This window comes from Drosophila gunungcola, assembly GCF_025200985.1.
Source record: "Drosophila gunungcola strain Sukarami chromosome 2L unlocalized genomic scaffold, Dgunungcola_SK_2 000037F, whole genome shotgun sequence".
NCBI lineage: Eukaryota > Metazoa > Arthropoda > Insecta > Diptera > Drosophilidae > Drosophila > Drosophila gunungcola.
Window position 1 is genome coordinate 47,772 of NW_026453164.1, and position 23,800 is coordinate 71,571.

Sequence of the window (23,800 nt, forward strand, 5' to 3'; positions counted from 1 at the left end):
GAATCTGCATTTAAATTTTGTTTTGAAATATTGAGTTATTTTTAAGAAATTAATTTCCAAAATATATCATTCCAAAAAATCACCAAAAACCTGCAGTTCTAAATCTGTAACTTTTTTTTTAAGAATCCGAGCTCGAAGTGGAATGTCTTAAAATTCTTGTGGCTTAGTGCTCTAAAATTCTGCATTTAAATTTTGTTTTGAAATTTCGGGTCGATTTTTTGCAATTTTTATGATGTAACCCCTTTCTTAATTTTCGAAAAAATTTACTTTGCTGAAAAGTTATTATAAAAATAAAAAATAAAAAAAGATTTTAAGCATGAAATTAAAATTTATGATTTATGGAACGTTATTAATTGTTTTATGTTCTTTGCTCATAAAGAGTTTTTTTGATTTTTACGCGACTAAAGAGATGTTTCTAAGAGAGTTCCTTGAAAGAAAAGACTATTTCTAGTGAAACGGCATTCGAACCTTAAATCGGTTCGAACCTCTGTTAACCGATAAATTGGTTTGCTCGCACATGCTAGCTCCATACAAAGCCACTGTTAACCGATTGACTGCGGTTACAGCCCAGGCTAACATCGCTGTTAACCGCTTTTGTTGCTCAGAAGCATGTTCGAGTCGAACATCCACGTCGAGCCGCGTTTCTCTTTCCGTTGAGTGTTTGAATCGAACATCCACGTCGAACCGCGTGGCTTGTGGCTTGAAACTTCGTTTCTCTTTCCGTTGTCTGTTTGAATCGAACATCCACGTCGAACCGCGTGGTTTGAGGCTTGAAATTTCGTTTCTCTTCCCGTTGAGTTTGAAAAAAACCTCGACGAAAACGGACGTTAAAAAGTGAGTGCGCGTCGTCGCTGCGTTTTTCACCGATTTTCCGCGTTTTCCGCCGATTTTCGTGTGTGTGCGAGCAACAACAACAACAACTACGAAATACTGGCACAAAGCAAACCGAAAATACTAAGTTTAAGGTAAAAATTAAACAAATTTTAATGTGCAAAGTGAGTGTGGCTTAAATTTGCACATAAAACAAAGCAAATCAATCAAGAAAGAAACAAAAACAAATATGTTCAAGAATATAAACTACAAATAAAAAGTTATCTTAAACAAATAACAGTTAAAACTTGATTAAAATACGGAGAAGCTGGAATAAATAAGAAAAAAAAACGCAGCATCTGCGTCATCTCTCTCTCACTCGCTCTTCCTCTCCTCTTCCATCCTCGATCTTTCCTCGATCTTTTGCGATCGCTCTGTCCAGCTCGCACTTGCACACCTCTACCTATTTACCTGGAAAACAGGTTTACTTCCATCTCTGCGTGTGTTAGTGTTAATGTGTGTTCGTGTAGGTTTCTTGGAAACCTTTTAAGTGATTTTCTTACCTGCTCAAAAATACAACAGCAACAATAAAGTCCGTGTTGCAACTCTAAAGTAAAACAACAACTACGAAATAGTGTGAAGTACAAATGCAATTACAGCTGTGAAAAAGGAGAGGTGGAAAAGGTGAAGCAAAGATAAAGATAAACAAGTGGCAAAAAGGAGTTGAAAGAAATCAACAAGAAGTTGTAATTAAAAGTTAAAGAAACAAATTAATATTATCAAGTTTCGAAGGCTTGATATTGACATAAATCTTTACAAACCCAAAATAAAGTGCCAAATAAAACAAAAACCTTTTTTTATTTGCCGAACCATAAGTAACAGTGAAAAAACCAAACACTTTACTAAAGAAAACAAAATCTGTGCTAGATCTAAAAAAAAATTCTAATCATCTACAACATTCTTAACCTTTTTCAGTTATTCTTCTTCGTTTTTGGATACCCGTTAAAAATCTCATGTGCAATAAATAATAAATATTATATTATTATAAATAAAAAACATTTACCAACGCAATGGAGCGTTGCAACAACAACAACTGCAGAAGCTAGAAGAAGCTAGAAGAGGAAGAAACCTATTGTTTTGCTTCAAAACAACGGATAACCAAAAAAATAAAAAGAAAATCAAGCATAAACACATATAAAACTTTAAGATATAAACAATATGAGGCGAAAGACGGCCATGAAAGGGACGGCGATAGTCGGTAGCGGGAGTGCGAGGAAAGCGGCGCTAAATATTTGGCACTTTTTTCTTATCGGTAAGTTTACTTTGTTTTGCTTGTAGTTTTTATAATGTTATCCCGAAATTCTATTTTTAGTTTCGAATAAAAAAAACAAATGTTATAAGCATTTCATCACATATTCATAAAGATACAAATTTTATGGAAATATTTATTTGATTTTTTATTTAAATTGTCAAATAGCAAACACAATTTGTAGTCTTTTATGGACATTTAGGTCTAATAATCTATGTACCCTATCCCTTGTTTCTCCTTTATTTTTGGCACACGCATATCACAAATCAATTAAAACTTTCGCTTCCTCCTTTGACTTTTCCTGCTTATGACAGCTCCCCGCTTTTCCACCCATTTTCCCCAGCACTTTGCTGTTGTCACCTTGCGACGTCACTTTAGTTTTTTGTTGATCTTTGTTGTTGCAGCTTAACGTCAGCATAAAGTTTTTTATCTGGTACTCAAGCCTCCCCAATTTTCCGCCCGATTTTCCACACCCTCTTCTTTGTTTCACTTACTTTGGCTCCTGTCAATGGGCAGCATTTACTGTTAGCAAGAGCCCCCGATATTGAATCAGAACTTAAAGTACAGTCACTATTCCATAAATTGAACTAGGGATTAAAGTTTTTATTACTAAAATATTAACATATATATTTATATATTTATCACAATGAAGCACCAATTATAAATATCAAATTTTGTTGAGATTTTTGCACTGTAACTCTCATAACTAGAATATCTATAAAGGAAGATAAACCTTTGTGTTGTGTTCACTGTCCCCAAGAAAAGTGGCACAAATGAAAGGTGGAAAGCGGGGAGACATCGTTGGATATAAGGAAACTTTAGTTTGGCACGCTTCAACAAAGTTTTTCCCCTCTCACATATAATACTTTGCTTACAAAATGCTTTTTAATACTTAAAGAACCCCAGTGGAGAAAAATTCAGGGGCTGGGGCTAAATTTAAATGTGAATTATATCCACTCAATCGGCTAAATCGGTCAAGGGAACTAAAAAAAAAAAGGGAAGCAACCTTTATTAATTTGTCTGTGATTAGTTGGGGGTAGTTCCTCTGAGTTTTCCACCCCACCCCCTTGAAAGATATATTGCGCCATTAACTTTATGGCGCTTCCCGCATTTTCTGTTTGTGTTCTGTGTGTGTGCGTAATCATTTAATAAATAAAACGTGTTGATTTGACATCTTAATTGGGCCTTTGACACGCGTTCTTTTTACGCTTTTATAGGAACTACTCGTAAAAGTTAAGTTCGCCCGACTCAAAAAAGTCGCCAGAATCAGAAATCAATGAACTCTCTGTGGAGGTTTTTTGGCCTCAAGCTTCTGGGGAATTGCTCAACTCGGGGGCATTATTAGATTTGATGACAGTGGCCGAGAGGGAATACTTACGGGGGTCAGGGGTTAACTGTTGGCAGTGGCATTAAAAAGACATTTAAAGATTAGCAACGAGAAATGATAAAACTGATGAACTTTTGCGGCTTAGGATGCAAAATTGGGGGGTAATGCGAAACAAGGCAAAATATTAATTTCTATTTGTGATTTTGATATCCAAATTAAGCATATTACCACTCTTCAAAAAACCCTCAGCTATTTAAATAATATATTATATATATCTTTATCAAACCGCGTTTTTCAAACCGCCATTTTCCCCTACCCAATTTCAATTCTTTATTTTTGGGCAGCATTTTTGTTTTTCCCCCCCGAGTCCTTGAATTTCTCAACATTTTTCCTGTTGATCCTTGAAGTGCCTTTCAATTTGGCTGAGTTTTCCTTGGAAAATTCAGTGTATGTGTGTGCAATCAAATGCTTAGGGAGAAAGGCAGGATATTGCTTAAGAAGTGCTCGAACGGTTGTTTGCAACAATTTGTGTGCGTTTTCAGGGGTTTTTCATGTTTATTTCCTTTGCCTTTGGTTTTTATTTTCGTTTGTCTACCTGCTAACTGTCGCCCTTTTCGTTTTTCTCTTTGTTCCATGCCGTTTTGCCTTTGAGTTTTTCCACATTCATTTCATTTCCTGGCTTTTCCAAGTGCCTGGCTCCTAAAACTTCTTGTTCCCCGTCCATTTTCCCGCTTTACTGTACTGTTGGTGTTTTTAGCGCATGAATTATGATTGTGGCTTAGTTTTCTCACTTTTCCGGAGTTGTTATTGTCGTTGTTTTATTTTTCACTGTGCTGTATCCTTTGCCACACACACGCTTTTTCTCCTTTTCTGCGCTGCCCAAAAATATCTGCAACTGCTGCAACTTTGAAATTAAAATAAATTAAACAAATATTTTGTTTGTTTCAAACACTTTTTACGTGCAAAATTCAGCGACGTGTGCGGAAGTGTGTTGCCTCAAAAAAAAGGGGGAAAAGGGGTTGTCGACAAAAAAAGAGACAGGTAAAGTGGAGCAGAAAGAGACGGAGGTTTGCAACAGATGCAGTGGAAATGAGAAGCGCTTTTCCTGCAGAGCAAAATTTATATATTCACAATTTGCATTTGCAAAATCAAAGTTGGATTGCACGGAAAACTGGAAAAGAGATGGCCAGAGGCTTTGGATTCAAAGGGGATTTTGTATACAATAAATTAGTTTGGGTGGCTGGAATTTCAGTGTCTTTTGTGGAAATATTGATGAGCAAAATGTGTGAGGTAAAATAAACAAAAGAAAGGGAAGACTAAAGTTGAAAAATGTCAAGCAATGTCAGCAATTATTGGGAATATTCTTCAAAAGCTGCTACAATGTTTTTCAAAAAGGGTAATTTTCAAAAGGCTATTTAAATTGAGACAAAATGTGTAGAGTTTTTGAAACAAATTGTAGAAAAAGAAACAGAATCAAGAAATAATATAAAGGCCTTGTATCATAAAATAAGAAGAGCACCCAACTAAAGATTTTTATATATGTAAGTTCATCACTCGGTTGAGTGACTTTAAAGAGTTCCTAAAACTTCGTATATGTTCCCTGAAATATCTATCTAACCCCTTTAATCAACTGCAGCCCTGCGAAATCCCTCAAAGTTTTATTTTTGTAGAGTAAAACTAACAAAAATGCAGTACGCATTTTTGTTTTGATGCTTTGGCATATGGAATTTATAACTCGCATGCGGAGAATTTATATCTCTCGGTTCTCGTATATTTGTAGTCATGTTTATGCACTCTTTTTTTGTACTTTGAGGTGGGTGGCGGATTTAAACTCGCAGCTGTTTAAACAACTTCCACATACACGGTCGAAATGCAGCCAGAATTCCTCAACATTTAAATGATGTGGCTCAAACGGCTAACGCGCGCGAGTCGAAACACAGTAAAATAACAAATAAAAATAATAAAAATTCAATAACATTTGCTGACTGATGACGAAGCTAGCGCTCTTTTTTGTTTAGCTGCCAAACGACCTCGTCATTGGATTTAGTTACAGAAAAATTTTCGCCAACATTTGCAGAAAATAAAATATTTTTCTATAGTTTTGTTGGGTCTCACTCTTTTTCTTTTGCTTGCCGTTTTTATCGGTGGTATGTCAATGGTTTTTATAGTTTTTTGTCACACCCCAGAACAGAAGCCAATTAATTTCTTTGCTTTGACGACTCGCAGTGTATGTGAAAAATTAATTTTTATAAATTTATGCATGAGTCGTTGAACGAAAATCGCTTTTGAATATCAATAATTGTTGATTAACACTGCATTTGCATTTCATCTACTGCAGGCTTGCTAAGACTGGCTAGAAGCTTCTGACTCAACAGCTTGTGAATATTAATTGACTAGCATATTATTTTGTATTTTCTATTATTTTTTTGCATTCCAAATGCTTTGTGCGCGATTGAAGTAGCTGGAAAAAACGGCAGGGGTTCGCGCTTGACGTGATGGCATTTCTTGACCAACTCGTCGGCGATTGTCACGCCTGAATTGCTGGGCGAACCTCACCTGAAAATCCCCTCCACCTTTTTCACCTTTGGCTAATTGCGTCGGCTACTGGAATTTGGGTTGGACATTTGGAATTTGTCTTGAAGACATTTTGGATCATTAGCATGGATTGTGTTGTGGGTACTTGATGATGCCAATAGTTTTTGCCAAGCTCTGCTGGATTTCTTTTCGAATTTCTTGATTGAAGAGAAGCTTTTTGCATGTTTTATTGCCTTCAAGCCAGGTTTTTAATGCTCTTCTATTATCCACCGAACATTAAACGTTAATTGTTTTGAATAAAATAAATCTGCGGTTTGAAATGAATTTTGGTTGCTGTACATTTATATAAGCTTCTTTTAGAAGCTTAGTATTTGTTTTTGAATAACTAATAAAATAAAATGTCACAAAAATGTAATATTTAAACTAACTTTTTGCTTTTTAATAAATAAATAGAACACACTAAATTATTATTATTATATCAGTTTAGTACATTTTATTCATTATTCTGTGCTACTGTCTTTAAGACACTTTTTTTGATCGTCCAAGTAGTGGGTTCTTTTGTATGTTTATTTTTTTCGTGTTTTGCGTTACTTATGCTCCCCCTTTTCAGCACTTTTTTTCCATTCGGGTCTTTTTTTTGCCCATGCTGTTTTTATTTATATATATAATTCTTTCTTTAACTGCTTCAACTTTTCTTTGGCTTCTGTTTGTCGATTTCTGCTTTCGGTTCTCCTTTTTTGCCTTTTGTTGGCTTCTTTATTGGGGATTGCTTTTTTGCTTTTTCGCTTTCAAATGAGCCAAAGAGGAAAACATGAAGGGGCAGACTGCTCTAATTTGTATGCGTAACATGTCAAAAATCGTTGTGGTCAATACACTGATTGCTTTTGCATGTATCTTTATCTGGATCCGTATCTGTATCTGTTTTGGGTATCGCTATCCGAGTATCTCAGACTGAACAAACGTATCTGTATCTGCATTTGAGTATCTTTTTTTCCACTCCACTCGCACGTTTCATGTTTCGCTGATAAATTTATGGCTGACTGTTTTTCGCCACTGGTTTTTTTCGTTGATTGGAGTTAGCGGGTTAACTGGACATGGGGCTTTAGGGTGTTAAGGAGAGATTAGGGTTCAGGTTGAAGAAGGTTTGGTGGGAGTTTCTATGCACAAGTTGGTCAAGTCTAGATCAACAGAGATGAGTCTGAATTGAAGAGGGTTTATTTAAGACCTTTTTTTTCTTTTGGAGTTGTAAGGAACTTAAGAAATTAGTGGGATTATATTTCAGCACTCTAAAAAACGAATGTATATTACTAAAATGTAGAAAATTTTGTAATTTTTTAGAAGCTATCAGTTTTTATAGTTCAATTATAATTCTCTTCATTTATAATTTATAAAAATGTTCAATTATAGCTCTATTTTCATTGTTAAATGAGATATAATATTCCAAACTCCTTTTCAAATGCACAATTCATCCGCCTAAATAAATAGATTAATTAGACCTCATCCGAACGTTTCAATTTCGCAGTCAAATCCTAAAGGCACAATCCTTAACCCTCTGCAACCCCCAGACTGGTTAAAACCTCATAATGATCGTTTAGCACCCGAATTTGTTCGAATGGCAGTTGAGCAGGGAAAAGAACAACAACGGCGGCGGTGGAAATGTGTAAAGTTTTCCCAGTGGTTCGGTGGTTCAGTGGCTGCCTGCGGCCCAGCCCTTGCTGGAAAATTGAAGACACCGAAATCAGTGCATCCCTTAACCCACTCTACCACCTAAAAAATATAAAAAAGTAAAATGCAATCCCCCTTTGGTACAATCCAATCCAATCCTATGCTTTTGTTACTTTCGCCGTGTTTCTCAAGCATATCAATTCCCCTTTTTAGGGTTGCGCATCTGTGTGAAAGGAGAAGGGGTGGCAGCAGGGGGTTAAGGTGGATTAGGGGGCTAAGGGGGTGTCGCTTTTCTGTTTCTGTCTGAGAGAAATGCAAAGCAACATTGTAGAAATTACACAAAATGAACTGTGAAAACCTTTTTTTTTGTAAAACGCATTTCGTTTTCAACGTTTAAGTCGTCACACGGGGGTTAAAACCCCCCGCCACCCGCCCCCCGTTTGACACGCCCATTACGAACGAGAAAAGGAATATAAAATTTTACGCTATGCAAAACATTTTTCTAATCAAACATTCCATTTCATTTGTTCAATCGAGGCGAAGAGGGGTAGGATTTATCCTAAGGGTGGCTGTGTTTTAAGGGTTTTTGTCTTTGGCCACAGTTGAAGTTTTAATTTCGTCTCAAGTGTAAAAAACTCATTTGCAATCCGCCTGCCGACTGTCATCGAAATACAAAAAAATATAAAAAACACCCCTCGTAATGCTCATTTGCCCGACAGAAATTAAGATACGATGAAAATATTTGAACAAATAATAAATTCTTAAACTGGAAATTAAAAAAAAAAAATCGGGATATAAATTGCAACCCTTACGAATCGATCAGGCAACCCCCAAACGTGTTTTATTAATTTCACTTTGGACTCGGAATATTTTTATTTTTTTACGCATTGCACAAAATTGATTTCACTACGGAATCAAACAGAAAACACAAACGGAAAGCGGCAAATAAAAAACGGGAATGGAGGAAAAAACCTGCGGGTAAAGTGTAAAAAATTGCATTTGCTTATTTCCATTTTTAATCATTTTGCCAATATTTTTTCTATCCATTGTTTGTCGCTTGCATTTATTGTATAACACTCATTGCACTCTCTGAATCGTTCATCCCAAGCCTCTATTTATTTAAACCTTTTTTTTTTATTATTAAACTTTTTCTATGGGCTTTCGGTTTCGTTGGGGGAAAAATGTGTATTTTTATTGAGTTTCATTGAAGCGCATGAAATGGCAATAAAAGTCTATGAATGGTATAAAAACCCAGCCTACCGCCGCACTTTTCACTTGATAATTTTTGAATTATAAATGGAAATAAAGAGCAATGTGCTTTTAATTAAAAACTTTAAAGTTGTCTTAATCGCCGGGAGGGGAGAGTTCAAGTCGAGGGTTAAATTAATCCACAAGATGCGGAAGAACAGTAAGAAGATGAGCATTTTGGGTGGAGAAAAGTTGCTCCCATAAATTAAAAATGAATTATGAATGCGTTTAATAATTGTTGTTAAGCTGGGTTTAAAGATCAAAATGATTAATGTAAATTATGAGCCGGATAAAATATTAATTGATGTTTATAATAGAAAAGGAAAATAAAAGGCAAGCTTAGATGGCAAATAGACAAGCACATAAATCAAAGGGAATTTATTTACCTCATTTACTAAATTCATCACTAATGCGTAAATTATCTATGCTTATTTTGAAATTTCAAAAATAGTAAAGAATGTTCTTAAATGGATTTGTGCATATTTATTAACATTTTATTTTATTTAAATTTTGATCTTTATATATTTATCATACTTTTTTTTTGAGTCCTTTAAATTTAATTTGCAAAATATTTCTCAACTACCTCAACTGAAGGAATAAGCTTTAAGTATTTATTTCTCTTCGCTAATCACCTGCCAAAAGTGGAAAAGACTTTGACAAATGATGGCCAAACACCCCTCTTTATTTTTATTTCCTTACTTTGCTTGAGTGTGAGGTTCTTAAAAAAAATGAATACCAGAAAAATTACAAATACTATAAAGAAAGCAAATAAAACGCCATGAATTAAATTGACAACGCTGAAGAGGGCGAAAAAAATCAATTTCCAGTGAGATTGTATGCGAAACATTTTTCGGCGCCAATTTGACTTGGTTTTTCCCTCCCCAAAAAATGCCCTCTTTCTTTGTCTGGCAATGAAAATGTGCTTGTAATAATAAGCTAAGGGGGAGTTGGCTTTGCGGCTATAGAAAGCTAAATTCAAGGACAAACAAACAAAAAGTGAAGTCAAACAGTTTCGCTTCTTGTTCTTTACTATAACCTCTGTTCTTGGCTGACTTTCTTTTGCTTTTCGGGCTGGCAAACATTTTTCCCTTCAGGCTCGAACGCGGGCATAACTCGGCTTAGATGTTCTAGGTTGTATTTCCATGCCCTCTTGTTTCGTTTAAGTAATTTTCATTACACTTACCTCAAGGCTGAAAGAAAAACACTCAAAATAAAAAAAATTGCTATTAAATACAAATTTTATAAAAAGCTAAAAAAAAATATATATATATATATATTTGAATATATTTGCCTGTCTTTTTTTAATGTGCATAATAATATGGCCTTGGTTTTCCAAGTGTATGGCAACCCAAAACCCTGCAAAATGTTCTAGCAGTCTGAATAAATTTCGTAATGGTTTGGGATAGGGAATTTCAGTTTCTCCAAAGGCAGCAATAAATTTTAAAGACGCCTCCAGGGCAATTTTAAAGCCTAATTTCCATTTTTGAGAGGGGAAAGGTAGGAAAAGAAGGTAAAGGCAGGTGAAATTGCAGGGAAACGAGAGTAGGTGTTGTGCGGCAGGTCTAATCTAAGTTGAAAAACTTTTGCCTACCTTGGGGTAGTCAAAGTCTCAGAAATGGAGAGGAACTACTTTGCGTAATTATGTCAATTGCCATTAGGGAAATGTGTGTGTGGGGGGAAAATACCCTTAAACCACCCATTTAAGCACCCTACTCTGGCAGTCATCGATACATGTTGGCCCCTTTTCATTTTCCCGCCCTTCGGCACTTTCCTGTCTGTGTGTTTGTCCTTTGATTTCCCTCTACCCGAGACATTTGTCTTTGTCCGCTTTTTGGAATGGAAAAGCGGAAGGGGGGTTAAATGTGCCTGCTAACCAGCATAATCCTTAACACTTCAAGGACGAAGAGAGTGAGGCGAAATCGCTGTTGCGTGCCCCAAAGACATTCCAGGCAAAATACGCTTAAATAGTGCCACAAAATCAATCAAAAGTCAGTTTACGATAGCAGAGGGTTAAATGGCAAGAGGGTTGCCTTTGCCGGCTGCCAATGGTGGTGGCTTAAACAGGAGGGAGAAACATGCCACCAAAACGTTTGTCATTAATTTTGCACATAATTGAAAATTGATTACACAAGCGCTCAAAAAATATCAAAAAAGATGGCGCGAAAATATCCACTAAATTAAAAAATTAAATCTACCTTTAAGCATAACACTTTTTTCTGGCCGCAAAAGCTTATTAAATATGAATTAATTTCAATTAATTTGTCATTTGTGAAAGGTGGTGTGGCTTCACTATCTACTTGTATAAGCACCTTAATGGTATAATGATTGTAAAAGGGTATTTAACTTAAAAGTTATAAAATCCTTGTATTTAGCTGTACCAAAACTATTAAATATCTTAAAATCATATTATAAAATTAATATTATTTGTATATTATTGTTGTTACCATGTAAACCCATTTTGAAATATTTCTACGGTATTAAACTTGTCGACTTTGCCCCTAGGGCACATCTTCTGTTAACTTTCATAAATGAAATGCATTTTAATTAATTTTGCAGAATTTGATGTGTTTGTCAGAGTCTGTGAATGTCCTTCAACTCACCCATTCAGCCCACTTTGTTGTGTTTGTCAATGTTTACATAAATATTTAATAGACCAGATAAATTTCAATGAATTGACTTTGCAACAGACACTTTAGCCTTTTTAATGCCAGACATAAGCAAATTAATTTATTTATTTGCCAAGATAAAAGTTTTACCTTGTTTGTTGGCAAATTATTTATAAATTAAACATGTTACAGTGATATTTTGCCTTTTATTTGCGTTCAATGTGTGTTTATCTTGTTTGTTTAATTAGAACTAAAAGTATATTGAAAGTGCGTCCGTTTTTTGCGAGCACAGAGAATAATTTAATTATGCCAGCTGAAAATGGCTAAATGAAAATATTTCGAAATTATTCATACAAATTTCCTTTACGGTGTTTGAATCTTTATTTTTTTGCGCAAATTTAAACTGGCAAAGCCAAAAATTATCCGCACTTTGTATCCACAAAATAATTGGCAAAAGCTTTAAAATTTGTGTGAATAATTAATGAACATTCAATGCACATCCAATAAAAATGGTGAAAGTATTCATAAAATGAAAAATTTAAATGGCAATTGGATTTTTTTTTAACTTTAACTAACAAAACTAATGAATTGTTTCATAATGCTTAAATAATTTGCTTAAAATATTTAGTTCTTAATTAAATTTTGTAAGAATTCAACAGCCATAAAGCCGTCTTCCTCGTAAATTTGCAAGTTCTCAGCCACAAACAAAAAACTGGAAACAATTTGGAGGTTTTATTATTTTTTCATTTGTCCTTTTTACAGCAATGCGTAAAAAAATATTGCAGTAGAATGCTAATTAATTCATTGTTGGTAGATTTTTATGCCCCCAGCGACAAGAGGGACATAAAAAGCGCAAAAACTTTACACTCTTGGCCAGTGAAATAATAAATAAACTGCGATATTTGGTATTCTTTACTATTGTTGATTAGCGGAATGTATAAATGCTTAAACAATTTAGCTCTCCAAGCAATTGCGTTGACGTGCCTCACCTTCTAATTATACATGTGGCCCACATTTCAGCTATTTCAGCCTGTCTTAGTTCGTTACAAATTTCAAATGAACCCGAACTCTGGGAGAGAAAGCAAACAATAAACAAAAGCATAAAATTGTCGGTGTAAATGGGGTTTATTACAGCACACAAGCACGAAGGGGGAGAACCTGTATAGAAGTGCAGCTGTCCAAGCAGAAAAGCGGGAAAAGGTGTGAAAATTAAGGGCAGCACCTGGAGAAAATATTGTAAATGATTAATAAACGAGCACAAAAGTTGATATGATATGATCAAGATTTTGAGTATAATTTAGGATAAAATAACAATAAGAAACGAAAGAAATCGAACATGTTTAGTATTTTTATTGTTTCTTTAATCACTTTTGAGTATAGTTATAAAATCTTGTCACTTTGGCTTGGTCCCTAAACTTACTAAGCTGACTTGGCAACTTGAAAATTTAAGTTTATTTCAATTTTAATGATTTCTTTATAAACTCTGCAAATAATTTAACCAATAAAGTACCAATTCATTGGCCACATGTTGCCCCACTTAAAAAGGCAAGTACAGTCTTAACAGTATTCTTGCTTTAGCAGCAACACACACACTGTAATCTTCAAAGGTAACGAACACTGTACGTGACTTGCGCTTAATTTATAACTGTAAAAAGAATGTCACAAGCAGAGAAATAAATAAAATAAAAGAACATACAAGAAGTGTTGTAAGAAGTGGCTCAGAATCAGTGGGAAAACGGTAGTTGTTGCTGGTTTTGCTTAGTCAGTTTATGTTTATCACCGAAGCATTGCGGGAAGATTGAGAAGAACGAGAAGACTGAAGACTGGAAGACTGGAAGACTCTCTTTTCCGCCCTGTGACACTTAAAAACTCATTAGCAAACGAAAAAATAAGCGCAAGAATTGGGAAAACAGAAAAACAAACAATAATAAGGAAACAGAATTCAGCAAAATTGTCAACTTGTTGCGCCAGCCACGCCCACACAAACACAAATGGGGAAACATATCCAATCAAAACGCCTATAAACCGCAAAAAAGCAACAAAAAAACGAGAAGTGGGAAAAAGAAAACTAAACACAAAGTGGCAAAAAGCCTTCCAGCAGCTGCCTAAAACAGTTGGCCAACAGTTTAGTAAGCTTAGTTCTCTACCTCTTGATTTTAGTACACTTTTTCAGGGGTATATTAGAAAAAAAGGAATTTTAAGTAACAAATCCTTAAAACTAAAACGTCGTTATGTTTTGTTTGCTTTCGTAAATGTCTTTTACCTGATGATATAAATATATAAACAGGGTGTTTTTGTATAATCTTTAAAATCGTAATTCGATATCTAAAATATCGCTATAAATTTGTGACATTCGTAAATGTCTTATTTCTGATAATAAATCTTAAATCATAAAAATCATAAAAACTTACAAAACAGATTTATGATTTAATGCAATCTTAGACTTTAAAGGGTATTAAAAAATTCGCTTATAATTTCCAATGGAATTGTGTGTCAGTCTCTGCTGTTTGAGTGCCACCCATGCTAAATCCACTTGTCAAATGCAGGCGCACAAACAGCGAGGGGAAAATTTGGGGGGTTGGGATGAGGGTGGAAATTCTGTGGGCTCCAGCTGGGAAACTGGACAGAGAAGATCAGAGAATTGAGTGCGGAGAAAGGAGCCGGAGATGGAGATGCGCCGCTGACATCTCCGCCTTAAGAGTGTCAAAACAAAACTATTTATTTCCCTCACTCGCTGCGACAAAGACAAAGAGAGCCGCTGTCCCTTTCCCCCATCCCCCCACCACTTTCTTCCCCTCGTTGCATTTCTTTTTAAATTGCGGCGACATTGAAATTAAATTGTCTGTGTGCAGTCACGAAAAAAAAATGAGGGGGAAGTTGAGCATTAACAAATGGCAGTGCGGCAATGAAGAATTATTTAAAGACTCGGCCAGATCTTATCTAAATTGTCAACTTTGCTATTTTTGTGTACTTTAAAAAATGCGGATTTCGGCAATAAAATGTGTTGCCATGTTGTGAAATTTATTGTGTAATATTTATTTATTAAATTTTTTTGGTAGCCCAAGTCATAAAATAAAGGGTATTCTAATTTTGGTAGTACCTTTTTAAGTCTTTTTTAAGAAGACGTTTTTTTTTCAAATGCAAAAGTAGAAAATCCAGAAAAAAGTCAACCAGCACCAACTTGCAACTAGCAACATGCAACTTGTGTTGCTGCCGCTTACTTTAAGTGGCTTTTCTGCTGCTGTGGCAAAATAACTGGAAAAACCATCTGTGGGCGGTGGCTGGTGGGTGGTTATATTAGCAGGGGGATTCACATGCGAGGGTGAGAGAGAGAAAGAGAGAAAGGGAGAAGAAGCATGAATGAGAAACAGCAAAATTGACAAGCGCAACATTGAAATTGCTACAATGACAAACTGCAATGTGGCACAGGCGGTGCGAAAGAGAGAGGGGCTGTGATGCAAGGGGGGAAAAGAAAGGGGAGATGCACTGCCACTTGACAGAGACGAATGGCGAAAGGGAGAGGGGAATAGTGGGTGCGAGGGAGAGGCAAGAAGTGCTCCACGTGCGTCTCTGCTACACAGACATTTAAATATAAACCGGAGATTGCCGCAGATGCTACTGGTGCACTTCAAAAAAAAATCGAAACATTTCATTTTATACATTTTTCTTAAAACCAAACTTGAATTTTAAGTAATATAAATTATTTTAAATTTATATTTACGTTATATAATCATAGAAAAGTAAAACAGTTAGTGCATATTTTGATATTCAAATGATATTCAATTATAATATTATTTAATTCTTCATAAGTAACAAATTTTAAAATTTTTAAAAATTTGTCCAGTGTTTACAAAGGGAATTGAAAAATCTACACCAAGTTGATGAGTTGGGTGGGGGCGGAAGAAAAGGGCGGGGCATCTCTCTGAGTAGGTGGCAGGGCATGTTTAATTAATGCAATGTAAATAAGAAAAGCGGGGGGAAGACGCCAGAGGAAACCAACTAAATTGATTGAGGAATGTACCGCAGAGCGAAGGGAAAATGCATCCACACCCCCATGCCTTCCTGTTGCATTGTTTTCCTGGCTATTTATAAAGTTCCGCCCGTAGATCGAGCTAAAATTGCTGGTAAATTGTTTTTCGGTGTTTTACGTTCGAAAATTTACGGGGCCTGAAAGACAGTTCCCATAATTGATGTGGGTTCCATACTCAAGATTAAGCTTTAGTCTAAGATACACATACATATCTGGTCTAAACGTGTGTGATTATAATTAATGCAGAAACATCGATTATTTCTAGAGAGATAATTGCGCTGACATCATAATTATTCATTCAGTCTTGGCATTTCGAATAAACTTAATACGAAGTAAGGGAAATAAATCAGAAATTCAATGATGATGTATAGGATAAATTGGCAATAAATACTAGCATACAAATGCCACGTATGCTTATATATTCAAAAGGTCAAACTTAACAAAATGTTTTCAGATGTTTATACCCTTGCAGAGGGTATTATAATTTCAGTCAGAAGTTTGCAACGCAGTGAAGGAGACGTTTCCGACCCTATAAAGTATATATATTCTTGATCAGCATCACTAGGAGAGTCGATCTAGCCATGTCCGTCTGTCCGTCTGTCCGTCTGTCCGTCTGTCCGTCTGTCCGTCTGTCCGTCCGTTTATATGCAAACTAGTCTCTCAGTTTTAAAGCTATCTGCATGAAACTTTCCCAAAAGTTGTCTTTCTATTGCAGGTAGTATATAAGTCGGAACGAGCCGGATCGGACGACTATAGCATATAGCTCCCATAGGAACAATCGGAAAAATAAATGAAAAAAAATTATAACTTTGCTGTTTTTTAATTTTTTGTTTAGTTCTTCGACATATAGTAATGGTAAAATATTTCCGATTTACGGTTTAAATTTCATCAAAATCGGACGACTATAGCATATAGCTCCCATAGGAACAATCGGAAAAATAAATGAAAAAAAATTATAACTTTGCTGATTTTTAATTTTTTGTTTAGTTCTTCGAGATATAGTAATGGTTTAATATTTCAGAATAACGGTTTTAATTTCATCAAAATCGGACGACTATAGCATATAGCTCCAATAGGAACAATCGGAAAAATAAATGAAAAAAAATTATAACTTTTCTGTTTTTTAATTTTTTGTTTAGTTCTTCGACATATAGCAATGTTTAATTATTTCAGAATTATGGTATAAATTTTATCAAAATCGGACGTCTATAGCATATAGCTCCCATAGAAATAATAAAAATATATAAAATAACTATCTAATAATTGAGCTGCAAATCATCATAGTTTCATTGTTTTTTTTTAGCACATACTCAAGTAAATCATAATTTAAATGTTTTCAAAAGTATTTAATTAATGCAATAGCTGCAAGGGTATATGAACTTCGGCTTGCCGAAGTTTGCTTTCCTTCTTGTTTTACTTAATATTGTTTCGTATTTTATATAATAATATACATTTTTAATGACCTTTTTTCAAGCTTCATTTTGTCACCCTTCACTTTCCTTATTTATATAAATATACTTTTTATTCGCAACTAATTAAGGATTAAATAATCGTATTTCTCACATGCATTAACTAATTATTTATTATTTTCTATCTCTTTTTAGGTAAGTTCACTGAATGATGTGAAATGAACATAAAAAGCAAAAAAGACTTTTTCGTTGTAAGTTTTTCCATTTCATTTTGTTTAATTAACAATACTTTTTCAAGATTTATGAATTATTTTCACAAACAAAAAAAAGAAAGTGCCAACTAAAATAACTGAATAGGAGCACAGAAATAACTAAACAACTAAAAATATTTCTCACAAAAGCGAAAAAGTAAAAGTTGTCTCTTTTTCTCTTAGCTAAGTAGCTTTCAGCAGCTGCTCCAAATGTAATTGTAATTGGCAGAAAAAAAAGAGACAGAAAAACATAAATAAATCCTAATCAAGTGTAACCAAAAGAGGAAAAGAGGAGTAAATCAGATTATGGCGTAGCAAAAAAATTAGTTTCTTTTTTTCTCGCTCGCCTGCTTTATAAACGAAGGCAACCAGACATCAATCTCCTCATCTTCGTCACATGCGTAAAGCTCATTTCATTCATGACAAAAAACCCCCCTTTTGCTCTACTTCTCCCTTGAAAACAAGCTATCTTCGAGTTCAAATTTCGAAATTCGAAACGCTGCAAAAGGAGAGCTGTAAAAGAGATAGAGCTGAAGTTTGGTATCGGTTTCATCTCAGTACAGTGGCCATCATTGATATGAGTCTGGACCCCCCTTTGCGACCCCTTTTAACCCTCCTCATCCCTGCCCTCGAATCAATGATGCGCAATAATTAGCGCAGCTATCGTTCGTTTCTGGAAGTTTACACGATCTTCTCTCTGGGTTTTTCCTTTTTGCAACCCCACCACCACTATCCCCCTGAATTTCCCCCTTTGACGTCTTTCAAATCACAAACAGATGCATCCAGTGCGTTTTCCCCCCTGCTGCTGCATTCGGAAAATAAGCAATGATTTTTTCTGCTTTTCTCTGTTTCGTAGAATATTTGCAAATGTGCCAAGCTGGGAAAATTCTTTTAGCTAATTAATTAATGGTTAAAAAAAGAAAATTAGTTTATAAACAAAATAATACAAAGAAAATAACCAAACTAACTGTACGTATTATGTTAATTAAAATAAATTTAAACGCCTTTTCAGTTGGTTGTATTTTTTCGTTAGGCATATTGTTATGACCAAGTAAAATATACATTTTATATAATATAAATAATTCCTTATATTGTAACTTTGCTGTCTTTAAGACTCCAGCGATTTTTATTGTTTGTTTACGTAGTTAAATTTAATGAAACATACTTGATGTGGGTAAACAAATTTATTTTTTAAGTGATATGAACCTATTTTGACAATACGTTTCAACGATTTTGTCTACCCAAAAAAGTCCTTAGAAATCTAATTTAATTTTCCATTCGAATTTCAATCAGAAGTTTAGCCCCCAGAAACTGCTCTGCAAATCACAAAATGGCAATGCACTCTGCTCAATGCCCCATTACCACCCCCATGTTTTCTCTTCTGTTTTGCAACACGCACCAAATTCGCGCATAAACAATTGACCCCCCCACCCTCTATTGGAAAATTCGCCCATCCCCGCCCATGTGTGTTTTCCCTTTTGGGCGACCAACTAACCGCAAATGTACAGGCAATAAAATGGCTCATCTGTCGGCCATCCGGTGCCATGGCTGGCATTTCGCGATGTCCTTGCTGTGCCACGCCCATTGCAGTCCCTCAACCCCCCTTTCTAACGCCCCTTTTTGCGCCTTTCGTTGCATGTTTGCCAAAAGCCAAGCATCATCATAATAATTATGGGAAAAATCGTCGCTGTGAATGGACAGGACACATGTAGATTTTAGGGTGGTGGGTGATAAAAGGAGGGGGTGGTGGTGCGTGGGTGTTAAGTGGGCCAAAAGGATGTCCCTTCAAAATGGCTGCCAAAATTCGATGCTCTCTCGAAGCAAAGTGGGTGGTTTTGTTGGAGGAGCTAGCTGATGAGAGGGCCCCCGCCAACCACATACAAAACCACAATTTCATACGAATTTTCACAAGAACCACGCCCACTCCGCTTCACCACCCACTTTTTAGCCCTTTCACTTTTATTTGTCGGCCCCATTTTTGCATTTTTCGGAATGCGTGTCGCGTAAAATTTTCTTTCTGCTGCTGCACATTTAGTTTTTTTTGGATGTCGTGTTTTCGGTGACTGCCAATTTTGCCTACCACGCCCCCTTTTCCCGCACTTTCCCAAGCAAACACAACAAATGTGACATGCATGCTTTGGCCATCCGAAAATTGAGTGGAAAAAGAGGGTGACGCGCAATAAAAAGTGCATCACGTTTTCTTTTACCTTCCATTTTTTTTAATGGACTTTGTTTTGGTCGTTTATTATTTTTGCAACATATCCTTGATAGTTTACAATTTGTTCAAAAAAATGTTTATACGGTTACATTTTTAAAGGAATGTATTTTTAAAAAAATCTAAACATTCAAATTTACAAGTCTTGACATTTAAAAGTCATTACTTAAATATCGTGTCTTATCATTTTTCTTATCACCTTTTTAGTTGCATTTTTTGCTGCAGTGCATTTGTCAAAAGATTTCACTTCACCTGCATTGTTGGTTTAAGATAAGAAAATGCTTTTAAAATGTTGTTTTCCCACACGCACTAAAAAAAAAGAGGTGAACCCAAAAGACTGTGGAAATAAAGAAGTCGAGCCAAAAGTTGATAGAAATCTTTTGACTGTGTGTTTTTTTCTCTTTCACACGATGTTTCCTCTTATTGTGTACAAATGTCATTTGGTCTTTTCCTCTCTATCTGGATATTTGTCTCTCTTTCTAAATATTTTCCTATCTCTTCTACCTCACAAACAATGCAACAATGCTGAGTAGAATTTTCCTTCTAAGCTGCTAAAGTTTTTCCTACTTTTCTAATCTTGGGGCCAAGTGCATTTTGTGTGACGCCATCTCTTTTATTCCCCATCTACCCGTCTCTTTCGGCGTGTGAGTAACTGCCAGCAGTTTGGCACACAAACACAATTACAACGATCACGACACACAATTTTATAAATAAAAAACCTCAAAAATCCAAGAAAAAAAAAATAAAAAAAAATAAAAATCAAGAGATACGATTTCTGTTTGCAACCAGCAAAAATTGAGTTTTGAGCTCAGTTTATCAAATTGCAACCATAAAGAACTGAATGCAATAAGCACAGATTGTAAGAAAACAACATTAAATAAAGTGGAAATAAAGTGGCGATCAAAATAATCAAACTTGCAATAGCAGCTGCTTTAATTTTGATTTATTTTGTGAATAAATGTATAGTATCTTAAGTGTCTGACTTGTTGGTTTTTTAAAAACATCAACATATCTATATAGTTTTAGAAGATGATTTTTTGATAAATTACATTTATTTTTACAATTGAAAATGTCACACCTTTTTGTTACTACTCAAGTAAGCCCAAAAAACTTTATTTTTAATCATCCATATTCTTTGGCTTAGTCAAGCGTTTCTCTTGACTCCACCCAAGAAACTACTTACAATCTTACGGAAGCTACCGAAAAATAATAAAAATGAAACAAAAAAATATTTGGTGGCTTAGTCAGCCGCCTATTTTGACCAACTTTAGATGGCACACATAATAATATTATAGTTTATAATTATAAAACCAAACGAGCCGACATTTCCGCTTATTGTGAGTCACAAAATTGCGAAATGACCAGAAAGAAACTTTCTGTTTAAACAGTTGGCTTTAAAGACGCTCTTAATGAGTCACGTTTGTTGTGAAACGAAAAAAACCCTTTTGAGTATTATTTAACTTTTGATTAAATCAAAAAAAAAGTGTGTTAAAAATTGCTAGAACTTATTAGAGCTCTTTAAGATGATGGCGCGGGTGCTGGAAAAATCATGTCAAGTCGGAAAATTCGTTCAGGTGGGCGTTCGAAGTGTTCGTCTGCCAAAGAAAAGAAAAAAACTTTTTCACGCTTTTCACGTCGTGCATAATAAGAGGAAAATGGGATGTTGAATTGGGGGAGGTGGTGGGCGTGGAAAATCTGGAAGAGGAAACCCATCTGCGTGTGTGTGCAGGAGAGAATGAGATAGGGAGAGTCGACACGAGTGCATTCAAATATTAAAAAACACCTCAGGATAGCGCATGCTGAAGAGATGGGAGATGGTGGGGTAAATGGGCGGAAAAGCGGGGGGTTTGTCAACTCGAACGCGTGAAAAACAGGCGTGGCACTTAGCCAAAATTAACTAAAGTTAAGTTCGCCACTTTTGTTGCTGAAAAACAGCAACTGATGACAGTTGAAAGGCGGCAAAAGCTACAAAAGCGCTGCTGGACACAGGGAAAATGCGGAGAAAAACCCCTGTAAGCAAACTCTACCTCTACCCTACTCATTTTCCACTATTTTCCCTGGACACTTTTGCCCCCAACACTCTCTGTCACCATTTCCATTTGCCAAAGTGAAAAATAATTAAAAAGGCGTTAAAAATGGCAACAAACTAAGCGGTGGGAAAGCGAAGGAAAATCCGGGCGAGAAAAACGGACCAAGGACCAAGACATCCTGCGAAAGGAAACCCTTTCTGGCCCCAGCCGTTTAGGGATGACACTTTAAATCATTTTGGTGTTGGCCCAGGATATTTTAATTATTAAATGCAAAGGATCCGCAGGATTTGCCAGGATGCCACACGAGAAAATGGTGCAACAAACACAACAACAACCAGAGAGGAAAACGGACGCCACGCGTGGAAACTGCCTGCGGTGCCTCCATCCATCTCATCCAAAGGAAAAGCAAAATTAGAGCAAAGGCAGGTGGAGAAAAGGAAAAGCGTGAGTAGATAGTAGAAAACTCTCCTGCTGCGAAATCACAGGTGCAGAGAGATTGTTTGCCATTCAGACCATTCAGGAAGTATTTAGAGCAGCCAAATGCAAAGCTAGAAGAAGGCAAAAATAAAGCAGCAAAGTTCGGAAAGATATACGAAGATGATGAATAAACCGAATATAAATAGCAAAATATTATTAACTTAATATTTTAACACTTATTAAAAAAGAAAATTAAGGGCTATAATATGTCGTTACAAAAAACAGCAATAATCTTATCATATTGTTGAATTTGGTTTTTAATAGTAACACTCTGTTAGAAAATTAGAAGGTAAAAATAAAGCAGAAAAGGTTAAAAAACTAAAGAATATGAATTAACCAAATTTAACCACAAATTTGTATTTATTTTATATAACGTTGTTGATTTTTATTTTAAATAGTAAAAGGTTACTTTAAAATGTAAATGGTTTGTTTTACGTATAAAAATCTTAAATTAAATTCATTAGCATGGCTTCTTGAGCGTATACCTTTTCTACCATCTCTTCAAAAAGTGTCTATGGATAAAATAGTACCCTTTTCCCCCCCAATTACCGGGAAGAAAAACTGAAAAGCAAGCGTAGTGAAAGCGAGAAAATCTAAGCGCAAATGGAGCGACAAGGATGTTGAGCCAAGGATAAGCAGCAAGATGAAGCCTGGGGCCTCAAAACTGAAGAACAAGATGGGGAAAAGCTGGGGAAAATCGTGGGGGAAAATTCCAGGTAGCCCAAGGATTTGTTGGGTGCCATAACAAAGTGTCTGCCTCTCACTCAAGTATCCCCTTCGCTTTGCCTTGGCTTTTCCTTGTTTTTTTTTTTGTTTTCCTTGTGGGAAACTGATGGACACGAGACAACGGAGGACACAGCCACATCATTTTCTAATTTGTCACTAATTCCCCGGGCAAGTCGCCGCTTCAAAATAAATTCTCCCATAAATTATATATTTATATTTTCATTTCTTTCGGGGGACTTTAAGGCGCAATTAGCATTAGCCTCGCACTGGGAATTCTTGGATATTCTTTTTTGGCCTTTTGTCTCTGTGTGACCCATCAAATGCCTATCAGCAGCAGGTCAGAATCGGAATTGCCTGAATTTACATAATTCTATAAAATTCCCATTAGAGTCAGTCGATGACCAAAAATATCTCGTGGAGCCATAAAATGACTAATTAACTTTAAGCGTCTATGAGCTCTTTTTTTTCCTTTTTCTTTTTCTTTTTCCATTTTTCTCTTTTTGGTTGCCTCGTTCGACTTCTTTTGTTAATGATGATTTCGGTTACACCTGCTCTTTGGTTTGCATATATGAGATGTGAGCCGTAAATATCAAATTTGAGACATTGGCTTATTATCTGGCGGTTTCATAATCGCTGAAAACCCGTCCCCCAAACAAAACAAAAGGCAAGCTTTGTGTCTATAACAGAAATATCAAACACGACGAAGATTTTAATGCCCTAGACAATAAAAACTTCAACACAATATAACAACAGAAAATATGACATAAGAAAATCAAAACAAGATGACACAAGAAGGTATTTTAAACATATACTAAAAAGTTGTTGAACTTAATATTTTTCCAAACAATACATATACATGTTTTTATAAAATCTTGCAACTAAACAGCTGTTCAATGACTTTAAACCTCTTTCAAATTTTATACTACCCCTCGTATTGAAGTACCATTAAAATATAAAATATCATCTTTGAGTTTAAGCCACACACATACGACTACTTCTCATGCATTTTTCCGGTTATTTTTTCGTGTGTGTAAGATGAAACGTCATAAAAAAGACATAGTAAAAAAAATAAAGAAAAAAATACAAAAAGTGGAGAAATAATAACGCTGAGTGAGGCAATGGGTTGCCATGAGTTGTGACGGCTTTCAGACATCTTCTCTGA

At 35.4% G+C, this 23,800-nt stretch overlaps 1 protein-coding gene across 2 annotated transcripts in view; it reads left to right on the top strand.

Annotated features, from left to right (window-relative positions):
• Positions 1-785: 785 nt before the first annotated feature.
• LOC128253520 (hemicentin-1) overlaps positions 786-23,800 on the top strand; it is a 92,464-nt gene continuing 69,449 nt past the window's right edge. For both annotated transcript variants that reach the window (XM_052981976.1, XM_052981977.1), the window contains exons 1-2: positions 786-965; positions 1,786-2,122. In XM_052981976.1, the coding sequence (XP_052837936.1) occupies positions 2,029-2,122 (94 nt within the window). In that variant the 5' untranslated portion in view covers positions 786-965; positions 1,786-2,028. The remainder of the gene's footprint in view (positions 966-1,785; positions 2,123-23,800) is intronic.